Here is a 14,367-nt window from a genome sequence, read left to right on the forward strand (position 1 = left end):
TAAATTAATGCTGGTATTTTACAAATTATCTGTAACGTAAGAGGGAAAAAATCAGCAAAATGGCAAAAAAAATTAGTAAAACTATAGCTAATAACAGTCTAAATTCAAACAATAATATCTTAAATTAAGACTAGTTATTTGGAAGGTTTGAGGAGCTGCTTTTGGATGAATTTAGTCAATTAGTCCTTAACATACCATCCAATCTCATGTGTGAGACAAATATGAAATAAAGAAGTTCTGTTTGAATGAAGCAGAGGAACATTGGAATAAAAGTTATGTCTTAACTGATCGATCTTTTCTAAAAACAGCTTTTTTTGGGTCAAATTAAGCGAACACCCCTTAACGGTACACTGCTGGTTGTGCAGCTTTGGCTCGGCAACCACAAAACATGCCTCCAAGGACAGAGAAAAAGGTAAAAGAAGGGGAGATTAGAGGAAAAATAGGAGGGCTAGCATGCACTTTTAACAGAAGAGGAGAAAATCTGCAGCATTTCAGCAAAAAAATGTGAAAAACCTTCAAAAATTAAAGCATTCATCCACCTATAAATGAGTCGTAATAATAAATTACCATATGTTGCATTTGTACACCAATAATCCGCTTTAAGTGTCGTTCACCCTTTTCTCGTCTTGAGAAAACAAACACCACGTCAAGCCCTCGTCTCTTTGTCCAAATGTTCTCCTTTTACTTCATTCATTGTTTAATGAGTACAGTGAGAGACAAATAAATACAGACAGAACGGCAGCAAGAAAAAAGGGGAAGAAGAGGAGGAGGAGGAGATGGAGGAGTGTGGAAGGTCGGAGGACGGAGGTGGAGCAGCAGGTTTGAAGCAGGATGATCCCTCTGAAAACTGAAGCCACAAGGCAGAACTAGTTTCATCTTCCGCTGAGGTTATTGTCGCCCTACGAGCCGGATTCTGTGATTTAGCAACAACTAAAAGCCCAACGTGTGAATGTCGACGGCGACCGACGAGAAACAGACGCTTCAGGTCGGCGAGGAGGAGGACAGGAAAAAGAAAAACGCAGAGAGGAAAAAGACGATGCAAGAGAACCCTCAACTCACAATCTGCCAAAGAAAACAACAAATCATTAAAAAGAATACAAAAAATTGCCTTTTTTGTTAGTTTTTACTTGAAAAAATACTTTAAAAAGTAACAAATCAACAGAAAACAGTCGTGGTGGAAGTCTGGGGTGAACATACACTGATGATGATGATTTAGGGGGATGGGAGTTTGTGTGGTTTTTTCTTTTATTGACCCGAGGACAGATGTTAGCGGAAGGGAAGTGGACTCGCTGATATTAAGACTTGCTCTCGGCCGATTTGATGTTTTCTCTGCTCCTTCTCTTCACGTCCCAGTTGTAGACTCGTGCCATGTCTGAGAGGAGCGATGAGTTAAGGAAGGAGTTGATCAGAAACGAGGAGAAACGTGTCTAAAAACAGACGTATCAACATGACAAACTTACCTCCAGTTACCGCAATTTATTTTTCTTCAGAAGGTTCAGGTTGTTCACAATGTTTTGTAAAGAAAAAAATAGCTCCTTAAATGTTAGCATTTTCAGAACGTACTTTTTTTTTGCACAAAATAAAGTTATTTATATGTTATTATGCTCTGAATTGACTGGTGCGGCCCACTTAGGAGCAAGACATGCAGGACTCTCTGCTCTGGTCAAGGTTAGATACTGTCTATTCTGACATGACTAAGCAGACCAGTTGTCTCCATATTGGTCCGTAATCTAAATCTGACCGTCTCTCAACTCCAAAATAAACCCAAAGATCAGAGAGAATCCTCAGAACTGCTGCTGGCATTGCTTGCATGTTCTGCTGCTCTGTCTGTGTCACTTCTTCTGATATCAGTAAACATTACTCACAGCCTAAATCATCTGAGTCTGCCTCATAATCTCTGAACAACACACTGAATTAGGAGTTTTTGACTCTAACAGCAGCATGGAATAATGTTTCTACATTTTCGTTTTACCTTGACGAGCCAGACGATGCATCGGTCAGGTTCACATACTCCATCCATCATTATCTGCTTCAAACTGCAAAGGACTTACTGGACGATGGATAAAAAAGCGTCTTAATCTGTTTAGCTTAAACATAATATTGGTAGGGCTGCTACTAGAGTGTTGTTCAATTAGTAATGAATTAGTTAACAGTGCAAATACATGACTTTTTCAGACTTTTTACTGTGGTGGAAAACAAAGAAAATATAAATAGCATTTCTTTTTTTCTTGAGAAGCAATGAATGACCATGCAGCTCTAGACGCTGTTTTTTAGGTTTCATTTCATTCTTATTGTCTCTAGAAACAGTTTTCCTAATTGAAAGGCAGCTCAGAACACTGCAGACAGAAGCAACAACATCGTCTATAACTGGAAAGGAAACTTGTTTGTATTTAATGATTTGTACCTTCAGATTCTGTAATTGTCTCAGGTTCATGACCATAAAAAGCAGCAGTGACCTCCATACTGATACCTTCAACCACGTCACAAAGCCTCATTTAACCCCGTCGCTGTGGAAAACGGCTGCAACAACCACAGCTCCGTCCTTCTAAACCCACACAGCGGAAGGATACTGACTTCAGTGGTGGTGAACTGGTCTCGCAGGAAGTCCAGATCCTCCTCGAGCGTCTCGAGGTTGCGAGACGCCGTGGACAGGTTCTTCTCTAGCAGAGCCTGGGCTTCGTCAATGTCATACTCTAACATGACGTTGGCCTTAGGGCGGTGATACAAAGAGAGCACGACTGTGAGGTTTGATTCGGGAGCCTCGGATCTTTCTCATGCTTCAAAACTGACCAGGATCTTGTTTTATCTCATCTAAATCTAATGAATAAAACTCACCCCTAACCATAGGCAGACTTTGTTGGTGGGCGGCACTAGGGCCTTGCAGTAAACGCTGTCAGCCAATAGGAAGTGTGTGTCCATGGGCTCTGTGGTTTCCTAAAGTGGCAAAAAGTACAGAAACTTAGTCAAAAGGCTTTTATTACCATTTCTTCCAACACGTTTTCTTCCTCCTGCCCTGATCTGTTGGTGTTAACTTCGCCTAAAGAGACAGAAGATTCAACAAGTTCAAAGGTTTTACTATGAAGAAAGCTCAACGGAAGTCGACTTTACAGAAACTAAAACCTCAGTGAGAGATAACAGGTATCACGAAGCCATGGAGATCTAGCTTCACAGCATCAGTTACCATGGAGATCTAGCTTCACAGCATCAGTTACCATGGAGATCTAGCAGGTTTGTAGTTCATTCACTCGCAGCTTTCTCACCTTTTTCTTCTGCATGTGTCGAAGGATTTCTAGTGTCTGTGTGATTTGTGGGATCTGGTTCTTCAACCTAAACGGAAAGCGGAAAAAAAGATGTTTTATTAAATCAAAGAGGCCTTTTGTTAAATCATGATATTATAATACAGTTAAATAAAGTATACAAACATGGAAATACTCTAAACGTACAAGTGGCTTGAAAAAAATCTAACATTAGAAGAATGTAGCATCACAGCTAATCATGAATAGAAATGTTTTTAATTTAGCAGTTGTGTATAAATTCTGCTGTTTCAGATTAAATTTTAAAGAAACATGATGAAATCTTTGGTCATGAATTAAAAACCGTCCAATCGGGGACAAACACTGACAGAACATGTAAACATGAACTCTAAAGCCAACCGCGGCTAAACGTCTTTTGTTGACGTTACCTGAGTTTCTTCTGAGACAGGTTGAGCTCCATGTATTTATATTTCTGGTATTGTTCGTCCAGCTTCCTCAGCGCTGCGTCGGCTGTCTCGTTGCCAGGCTGCTTCATGAACGAGTCGACATCCTCCTGAGAAATCCAGCAAGAGAGGAAACATCAAACGGCGAGTCAAGGCATTTTCAAAATAACTTTTATTAGCCAAAAGAGAAATGCTTTATCTGCACTAAGTCAAAATGTCTGCTGTGCAAATTGTGGATCTTTTAAAGCTGCCCACATCCACATTCAGAAAAAGTCCAATCAGAGAAAAGTCCATCAACAATTACAACTATTTGATATTGTATTTGTTTGTGTCTGTCTAATGCAGCCACACCTTTAGAGACACACAAAAGATTTTCCCACAAATATTTCATGGTAATATTTAAGATAAGGGTGTCTGAACACTTTTTTCCACCACTGCAGAAGCCCATAATGGTCTTTATTTTGTAGCTTTTTGTTGATTAGTTTTTATTTAATCCTCTACAGAAGCATCCGCATCTGTCAAATACATCAGCTAATTTCAGTATTGTGCACTCAAAAAATAAAATACATCGCAGAAGAACATGTCAGTCTTTTTTCCAACATCGTGCAGTCTTGCTCGGCAGCATCTACTAAGAAATGGGAGGTGGTTTCACTACAGAGCAGTGAAAGGAGGAGACAGCAGCAGCAGCTAATGCTCCGTCTAAAGCTAATAAAGACTCGTTAGCAAAGCAGCTCCAGGTGATTGAGGGCGGCTAACGTGTGGCTAGCGGGAATATCTTACAGCCTAAAGAGGAAACGAGGCTCTGGAAATAAGAAGCAGCTGGCCATCAGACAGTAATGTCCATAGATGGAAGCGAGCAGCAGGAATAGCTGTTAGCTCCCGCTAGCTCTGCTAACTAGCTGCTAGCCTGCATGACGGGCCGGTTACAGCTACTAACGTGTGTCCGGCGGTGTAGTCGGGCTACACGGTGACAAATGTGAGAGTTTACGCACCACAAACACGGCTTCGGGGATCCCGAGGTGCTTTTTCTTGGCCGCCTGTACGGCATTACTGTTGTCTATGGTCGCCGCCATGCTGGAGAGAGGCTACTCCTTCCTTCCTGACGCACAAGCATGCGCAGAAGGGCGTCACCCGTCTGAAGAGGACAGCGGAGGCTCTGCTGCCCCCAGCGGCAACTAGTGGTAACTGCAACCGACAGAGTTATAAATAGAAAAAAAAAAATGTAAATATAAGAAGAAAAATATGTCCTAAAAATATAAACATTTGTAGAAAAATATGAACAAAAATATAAAAAAATAATTAGAAAAATATGAATTACAAATGAAACATATGTATGGATATATGTCCTAAAAATATAAACATAAATAGAAAGATATATCCTAAAAATATAAAATAAGTAGAAAAATATGTCCTAAAAGCACAGAAATAAGTCGAAAAATGTGAACAGAAAATATAATCATAAATAGAAAGTTATGTCCTAAAAATATAAACATAACGAGAAAAATATGACCTAAAATATAAATATATGTAGACAAATATGACATACAAATAATGAAAAAGTAGAAAATTATGATTAAAAAATGTAAATATAAGTTGAAAATATATCTTAAAAATATAAACATTTGTAAAAAATAAATATGAGCAAAAAATACATATATAAGTAGAAACATAAGTAGAAAATATTACATAAAATACAATAAATAAGTAGAAAAATATGACCTAAAAATATAAACACAGCTAGAAAAATATGTCCTAAAAATCTAAAGATAAGTAGACAAATATATCCTAAAAATATAAACATAAACAGAAAAATATGAATAAAATTTAATAAATAAGTAGAAAAATATGAAATAAAAATGTAAATATTAGTAGAAAATGTCTCCTAAAATTATAAACATGAGTAGAAAGACATGAACTAAAATATAAAAATATAAAAGCTAGAAAAATATGTTCCAAAAATATAAACCTGAGTAGGAAAATATGACCAAAAATTTACTGAAACTTGGACATTGGAATTTTCTTAAAATAGGGGAGATTTAGTTGGTGACTGTGACCCCCTTTGGAGGCGTCTTTATATTTATTACCATATAAAAACAGTTTTAAAAAATCAGGCTAAAATATCAATTATTAATTATTTCATTCAAATTTTATTTGAACCCAGAACGCATTTAAGTGACGAGGCGTCTTTAAATAGTAATAAAAGATGTCGGCACATATGTGCTTTCTGCAAAGTTAGCAACATAATAAATAAAAGTAATCAGAATATGTATGAAAACAAAAGCAAGAAACCTGTTTTTTTTTTTACCCAGCGTATAAAAACGAGTCAGTTCTGGATGTTATTCAGTAAAAATCCCCTGCCAGTGTAATTATAAACTGTACAGACATCAGTTTAGCACCAGCTACAGCATCAAATACAAAGTCAAGAAAAATAAAAATGAAAAACAAACATATGTAAGTGCAGCATCACAGAAAACAAATGGTTCACAAGACATGTAACACATGAGAATAATGAACATCCTCAGAAAGGTTTGTCTCAAAAAATATTTCAATAATTTGGTGTTTTTAAAATTAATATCCCAGTTTCTACCGTAAAATATGTTCAATATGTTGTTTTTTAGTCCGTTCAGAGCGACTGCATCGAACTAAAAGTGGTCTGATTTTAATTTCATTTGAATTGTTCCAGCGCCACGGCTCCTTTAGAAAAAGTCCTCTCCAGCCAGACATGCAAACCAAATGAAAATTCACCGTCTTGGAACTGGATGCAAAGCAGATGCTGAGCTTTAGATCTGGGTGCACTTTGTCATCAAACAAACAACACTGATGCCGTGGACATTTTGTCCCAACAGTCACCTCAAACATTAGTAGTTAAAGTTTAGAGAAACAAGCAAACAAACAACTAGAATCTGACAAATGAGCTGCAAAGTTAGGATTCAGAAAATTGCATTTGTTTTTTACATGCATCATCAAACACCTCCCTTAATGCAATATTATTCCAGTGCGATTTCAAAACCTGAAGCCTCTTCTATTGTCTGATTAAATGAGATGTGTGATTTCTGGACCACACTGCTCCTCCGTTATCGGATATTTCTTCTCTGGCGGCTTCTTCCAGCTCACTTTCACGTCAGCTCCTCCCAGCTTCCTGTCAACCTGTTCAACAGAAAAGATCATCAGGATACACTGAAAGTCTTAGCTTGTCTTTTTATGAACTCTGCATTAATATGTCAGAGAGAAAGAGCTGTAGTGTCTGTAAAACTCACCACTGCTCAGAGAGTTTTATTGCTTCTATCAAAGTGCAACGGTCATGTTTGATGTCACATGTGATGTAATCGATATGCGCTGCAGTATATTGTGATTTTATACCTTCATAAAAGCTGTCACGGGTAATAAAAGGGACTAAAGTTGATCGTTACCTTTTTCAGGATGGACTCCATCACAGTCGGATCATTTATGTCCACAGAGACGGAAGAAACTAGATTCACTCTTACCAGGAAACGTTTCCTCTGTGCAGCTGGTGAGACTAAAATACATCATCAGCTTCATCATCATCATCATGACAAATGCACAATATAACATTCAGTGCTGTGAAGAAGTATTTTACCCCCTCAAGAAATCTTTTATTATTGCATATTTATCACACTTAAATGTTTCAGATCATCAAACTAATTTGAATGTCAGACAAATATAACCCACAAAAAGAACATCAACATCTAATCCAGGAGGTCACAGAAGAACCCAGAGGAACAACTAAAGATCTGCAGACCTCACTGGCCTCAGTTAAGGTCTGTCTACATGATTCCACAATAAGGAAGACTCTGGAGGAAATGGATCCATGGGAGAGTTGGAAGAATCAAACCACTACTGACCAAAAAGAACATAAAGGTTCATCTGGTATTTACAAAAATATACATTTAGATGAGCTCCAAGACTTTAGGATAACATCCTGTGGACTGATGAGTCAAAGGTGGAACTTTCTGGAAGACATGGGTCTGTTCCATCTGGTGTGAAGCTAATACTGCATTCCACAAGAAGAACATGATACCAGCAGTGAAACATGGTGGTGGTAGTGTGATGGTTGGAGGACCTGGACCACTTGTCATCACTGATGGAGCCATGAATTCTGCTCTGAATTCAAACTATTCTACAGAGAAGAGTGGACCAGAATTCCTCCATAGTGATGGAAAAGACCGATCACAAGCTGGAACAAACATTTAACTGCAGTAGTTGCTGCCAAGAGACCAACCAGTTATCTGGGTCAGGAGGGTAATTACTTTTTCACAGGGTGACATAGACTTGTGGGTTATTTCTGTCTAATATTCAGTAACTATTGTTTGTATTGTATTAGTTTGGTGATCTTAAACATTTAAGTGAGAGAAATATGCAACAATAGAAGATATGTTTGCGTTTTATTCTGTGATTTTAATTTCACTGTTCTCTTCTAAAGGCATCTCTGTTAAGCCCCTCCAGTCATCTTGTGAATGCTGCTATATAAATGAACTTATTTTGCCCTATCATGACAGAAAGAGGCGTTTACTTACGACTGTAGCAAAAAAATGGATGTTTTTCCACGCAGCTCCTGTCCGTCATCCCCAGATTGTTCACATCCAGCACCCCACAGTTTCCAGCTGGGGTCGGATGGAGGGGTTTCCAGGGAACGAACGAGGCCTCGCTGCCGTCCGACCACCTCCAGGTCGCCCTCGTCATCCCGATCCAAACCCGCTGTCGGTTCACCATCTTCTGCAGGTGCTCGTTCTCTGCCCGGTTCCTCACTCTGGCCAGGTCTGAGTGCAGATTCCTGCAGTGAAGCTGAGCCGAGGCCCAGTCCATGGAGCTGCTGACCAGGACGAACCTCTGAGAAAGATCAGCTTCAAACCCTGAAAAGGTTTCAACATGTGTTCACTATAGTTGTGTTTCAGGATCAAGAGCTGAATTAAAGTGATTTCCACAAATATAATCTAATAATCTAAAATCTATAATCTCAATGTCTTTTTAGGATTCATATACTGCAATAACAAGAACAATAACAATAAGTATATATGTATTAAAAATATTGTCATTTTTGTTATGTTTATTGTAATTTAAATAATGCATTATCCTCTGTAAACATATTGATTATTGATGTGGACATTATTTACAATTTTGGCTCCTTTTTTATTTAATGCTTTGTTATACTAACAACATGGTATACTAATGCTTTTTTTCAGTGATTTTACTCACTAAAGGGAAAAAAAATCAGTTAAAGATATGTTTAGAATAAAGATTTAAATACTGTCAAAATATCTTATTTTTTTATTCTGTTTATTGTAATTCAAATCATGTATTACCCTCAACAAAAATACTGATTTTTAAGGTTGGTGTTGGGTTTTTTCTTATTATTTTTGTACAAACACTGCCGTTCAAAAGTTTGGGGTCACCCAGACATTTTCATGTTTTCCATGAAAACCCACACTTTTATTCATGTGCTAACATAACTGCACAAGTGTTTTCTAATCATCAATGAGCCTTTCAACACCATTAGCTAACACAATGTAGCATTAGAACACAGGAGTGAAGCTTTTCCAGCTAGAACAGTCATTTACCACATTAACAATGTCTAGACTGTATTTATCATTCATTTAATGTTATCTTTATTGAAAAAAAATGCTTTTCTTTCAAAAATAAGAACATTTCTTAGTGACCCCACTCTATCGAATGGTCGTGTATTTGTGATTTTACTTCCACTAAAAGCATTCGTCTTTTGCAGTGCGTTCTCACCGTTGTAGCAGAAGAAGCTCAGACTGGAGCTGCAGTCTGTAGCCGACCATCCTCCAGACTCCGATAAGCTCCCACAGAGATGGCTGCCGGGTTCTTCAGCGGCCCAGTTCCAGTAGGCCGGTTCTCCTTCCTTGTAGTCATCTGCTTCGGACCGTGACCAGCCCCAAACTCTGTGCAAACCCAAGAACACGTCTGAAAATCCGTCTCCCACCAGAGCGGCCAGCTCGGCCAGCTCCTGCTCGTCGTTAACGCTGACCAGATCTTGGTGTTCATCTCGGCAGTATTTCTGGGCTTCAGACCAGGCTGTTGGTGTGTCAACGAAGTGGAACCGAGGAGGAGAAAGCGAAGAGGAGAAACGACACAGACCTGCAGGTCGTGTTAGAGGAAAATATCAATTTTGCTTTCATATTCTTCACCGGACTCCTCAGTTATGGATCTTAAAATCATTAAAGAATGTTACCTGAGAGTACAAAGATGCCAAATATTCTCCTGTCCATGGTGTGTGGTTTCAGCAAATTAAAAAGTTTTCACTCCTGTCATGTAAACCATCATTAGTATCACTGTTATGTGATTGATGAGGATGATAATAAAACCCAGCCCTGATCCGGGAAGTTTTCAGGTGAGAATCTGGGTGGAGTCGTCTCCTGTTTCTTTACATTCAAAGCAGGAATTTCTGTGTCAGCGCTCTGGTGAGCACGATGATGCAAAAATCCATGTTTGTTCTGGAGGTCAGCTCTCTGGAGAAACAGGAGAAAAACTGCTGGCAGAATAAAGATGTTTTAAAGCTAAGCTCACATCAATGACTGAGCAAAAGAATCAGGCAGAATGCTTAAAACCGAGAGAATTATCAGACAAATCTGCAGTTTTCAAGTGTTTTAATGTAGTTTCAAGCTTTCGCCAAACATCTCATGACAGAAAAAGTTTGAAAAAAGATGCATGCACTAACTGACCAGTCAAGCATTTGGTAGGAAAATATCTCACATCTTCTCATCGGGAGATTTTTCAGAGAACAAGACTCCACATGCTAACTGGTTAGCATCGTTTGCTTGTAGTTTAAGTAAACAACAGCAATCGCAAGTTCACCACAACAACTGTTTCATTTGAAATTACACTCAAGCAGTTGTTTTGTCGCCTGAAAGTTGATGGATATAGAAAAAAGTTCTGAAGAACTGGTCTGACAAACGTGACTCTGCATGGTTTGTGAATTTGTGAATGCAAAGTACATGGAAACGCGGACCGTCTAGTGATGCAAGGGGTTTTGCAAGACAAAACAAAAATCCCCTGAGAAACACTGATCAAATCATCCTAGTAGAGTCAAGAGCAGCTAAAAGTGAAATACAGGGAACAGAACATCAACAAGCAATTCTGCAAAGGTCTCCTGATTCAGGTTTAGCATTTATGGTGCAGATGTTTGTGCCATTCTATATGGAATCAAAGCATTTTAATACAAACACAGGCATAGATTTCAGGGGATACAAGCAAAGGATTTCAGTTTTAATACATTAAACACAGATAAAATTACTTAAAGTTGAAGAATCTAAAAGACTTTGCTTCTGATGAACGTAGCTCTGATGACACTGTTGAGCTTTTTTCTGCCTCAAATCAAGACAAACAGTCGGCTGGGTTTCGAGGCTGATTGGTAATAATTTTTAATGCTGCGTTTCATCACTGAAGAGGTTTAAAATCTTTTCCTTCAAAACATATGACATAAAATAGAACTTATGCCAGTGTAAAGTATCCCAGACTCCATATCATGATGCTGCTGCCACCATGCGTCACATCATAAGATAGTCCTTTATTTCTCCCCACTCCAAGGGAAATCACACTGTTAGAGCAGCTTATGTAACAATAAACATAATAATAGGAATAAAATAGGAATAAAATAGTAGTAATAATATTTACAATATGTACAAGGATGAGAAATGAGAATGAAATAGTACAGCACTGACTCAATGTAAACAACACAATATAAAGTGGCTTGAAAAAATAAGTTTAAAAGTGTAGAGCTGTGGCAGTGCAAGAATTGCTGTGCAAATTTGACGGTTTGGGGTGATGTGATACGGGTCCAGTATATGCTAGCATCAGCCATGTTGTACAGTCTGACAGCAGATGGGATGAAGGACCTGTGATAGCGCTTCTTCTTGCAGGGTGGGTGTCTTAGTCTGCTGTTGAAGGAGCTGCTGAAAGACCCCACAGTGTCATGCAGTGGGTGAGAGGGATTGTCCATGATGGATGTTTGCTATCATCCTTCTCTCACCTACCTCCTCTATCAAAATCACTGAAATGTGACACAAAATGATAAAAAAAATAATAATAATGCAAATGATCACATCGAAAGTGTCAAAAATGAACAAAATTGCACGTAAATTAACATCGAAGGACGGAAAATTACTAATCAGAGACACAACATGATACCAAACTTCAGGAAGATGCAGTTAGAGACACAAAACATAAATCATGTCTTGCTTATCTGTGGGATGAGTGGCCATACTGTTATACATCAATAGAGACAAATTGTTTTACAATCCATACACGCATCATCCTTAAAAAGAAGTTATTTCTTTAATAAACAACTAAATATCATGACATGGGGCAGGAGGATCTCATCACTGCTGTCAGCAGATGAGATGCTCATTGTTTTGCAAATCAAGGGATTAGAATTTGGTTTAAGTGGAAGATGTAAGGTCAAGACAAGGAGAAGAGAGAGGAAAGGAGAAACAAGAAGGCATTACTGCAGCTGTAATCCGGGAAATCGTTAAAATTCTGAGATTTAGATAAAGAGACAAGAAGTGAAGGGTTTGGAGATGTCACCAGCCTACAGACCAGGTAAGAAATTTGTTTAAAAACATAATAAAAACAGACGAAAGTTGACTTTAGTTTCTTCAGTGCATAAAATAGACCAATAGAGCAGACTCAGATATTATTTTTCTGGCAAGTTAAGAAACAAACAACATCTTGTTGAACTTCAGAATTCCAGCATGTGTTGACAGGTTCTGATGAATGTGTTTTATCCTCAGGTGTTAACGGCGCCTTGCTGTGCATCGTCCTTTTATCAGGTCAGTCTGCATGTGTGTGATTCATGATTAAAGTTGTTCTGATACACACAAAATATGTTTAAAAGCAGTGGAAAATTTCAAGTTTCAACAGCTTCAAAAAACTGTGAAAATAACTGCAAATGTATTTAAATAATTACATTTTTGGGACAATTAAATACAGTGAAACTGTAATTCTTTTATAGAACAAATTCACATTTATAAAACATCTGACTTTTGTTGTCTGTTCTTGACGTCACTCTTTCCATTGACTTCTGAAGCAACTGTTGGATTTCTAACATGTTGAATGAAGAATCTGTCTCCTACCAACCCGATCATTTTACTATCTTTAAAGATAGAGACAGCTTTAAGACTCTAAAAACAAAATGTGAATGAATACATGTTTTAGTATTCAAACATTTCAGCAGAACAAAATGGTGTTATAAAGAGAGCAAACCTCAAACGTGTGGATGATGGAAATATGGCAAGTTTGTTTCATTTATGACCATTTTCAGTCCACAGCAGTCATTGGTGTCCAAACTGTGGGTGTGTTTGATCCACGTCTGTCTCATTTTTGCTTTTAGATGATATTTATGTGATCATTTAACCTGTTGACAGAAGGACGATGACAGTCCTGAAATGAACAAACAAGTCATTTTAACCTAAACTCAAAGGTTAAAGTGCTTATTTTACTCAAAACAGCAAACTTTAAACCTTAATGTGAATGTTTTTTTAGCTGCAGCACAGAGAAACAGTCACTACTACAAACTAGACGAGCCCCCAGTAGAGGGCAGAACCATACCCATGCATGATACTCTGCATCAATTTTGATCATCCTACGTATATCCCTTCCTACTTGATCTGCTGACCTGTAACTCCAAATCTGAGCAGGGGACCTTAGACCGATCTTCAGTGCCAAGTTTGATCATCCTGACTTCAGCACTTGCAGAGATATCTGAACGGACATAGACACATACATACTTACCCAGCCAGCCAGCCAGCCAGATACCGAAGTGAATGCAGTAACCCTGCTGACGTGTACGTCAGGCGTGGTTAATTATGTCACATTGATTAGGATGAAAAACGTGTCTTTTTCAGGGCTCTGTTCATGCCTTCATCAATGCCAATTCATTGATGAAGACCTGGGGTGAAGTTCAACAGAACTGCAGAGAAAAGTTCACCGACCTGGCTACTGTGGACAACATGGAAGACGTGGCTCAACTGACTGCAGCTGCTGGCAGTGGCTTCAGTGGAAAGAGTATGGATTGGCCTGTATGACAATTCTGGTAGCTGGGCGTGGTCGATGACAGATGATGGCTACTACGGAACGAATAAGGAGTTCTCTCTCAGGTGGGGCACTGGTCAACCAAGTGAACGCAAAGATTACTGGAAGATATGCAGCACCGTAAATAACGGTCCATTGTTTGATTCGTCATGCTCCAACAAAAACCATTTTCTCTGCTATGACAATTCAGCCGGTAAGTAAAATGTTACTTGTTTTGGTTTCCGTGATCCAATAACATGTAGTGCATTTTCCAGACTGTGGTATAATTATTACTTCAAGAGTGTGTATAGGCCCCAAAACAGAAAATGAACGGCAGCTTTGACTGTTTCATTTGTCTTGTACAGATGTAACTCAGATGTGAAGATCTGACTCTTTTCTTAATTTGATTTCATGCATACTGATTTTTTTTTAAATTGTTGGTCAGAGTAAATTGCTTTTGTGTGCAAATTAGTCTGACTGAACTTTCAAAATTCTTGCCAGCTTCTTCTTCCCCAGGATTTGTCTATAAGCCCTGGAGGAACCTGACGTGAGAGGACGCTCAGAGCTACTGCAGGAAATTCCACACAGACCTGGCCTCCATCAGGAATGAAGAAGAGAGGACA

At 38.5% G+C, this 14,367-nt stretch overlaps 1 protein-coding gene and 1 long non-coding RNA gene across 2 annotated transcripts; one reads left to right on the forward strand and one right to left on the reverse strand.

Annotated features, from left to right (window-relative positions):
• Window positions 1-657: 657 nt before the first annotated feature.
• On the reverse strand, window positions 658-4,836 carry vbp1 (von Hippel-Lindau binding protein 1). The gene is made up of 6 exons (XM_022217808.2): window positions 4,690-4,836; window positions 3,683-3,807; window positions 3,261-3,327; window positions 2,836-2,934; window positions 2,571-2,709; window positions 658-1,372 (listed from the first exon to the last, which is right to left on the reverse strand). The coding sequence occupies exons 1-6, from the start codon at window positions 4,768-4,770 to the stop codon at window positions 1,296-1,298; spliced, it is 588 nt and encodes a 195-aa protein (XP_022073500.1). The 5' UTR covers window positions 4,771-4,836; the 3' UTR covers window positions 658-1,295.
• Window positions 4,837-7,784: 2,948 nt separating this feature from the next.
• On the forward strand, window positions 7,785-10,080 carry LOC127532469 (uncharacterized). Its single transcript, XR_007939915.1, has 2 exons — window positions 7,785-8,576; window positions 9,438-10,080. It is a non-coding gene; the product is annotated as an uncharacterized LOC127532469 (long non-coding RNA).
• The last annotated feature ends 4,287 nt before the right edge of the window (window positions 10,081-14,367 follow it).

This window comes from Acanthochromis polyacanthus, chromosome 23, assembly GCF_021347895.1.
Source record: "Acanthochromis polyacanthus isolate Apoly-LR-REF ecotype Palm Island chromosome 23, KAUST_Apoly_ChrSc, whole genome shotgun sequence".
NCBI lineage: Eukaryota > Metazoa > Chordata > Actinopteri > Pomacentridae > Acanthochromis > Acanthochromis polyacanthus.

Excerpts from the sequence above, each read along its gene's own strand:
- vbp1 (XM_022217808.2), bottom strand. The coding sequence starts at position 4,770 with ATGGCGGCGACCATAGACAACAGTAATGCCGTACAGGCGGCCAAGAAA. Across the intron at positions 3,328-3,682 it reads CTGTCTCAGAAGAAACTCAG|GTTGAAGAACCAGATCCCAC; the intron begins GTAACGTCAACA and ends CTTTCCGTTTAG. Across the intron at positions 1,373-2,570 it reads GTTCACCACCACTGAAGTCA|ACATGGCACGAGTCTACAAC; the intron begins GTATCCTTCCGC and ends CGCTCCTCTCAG.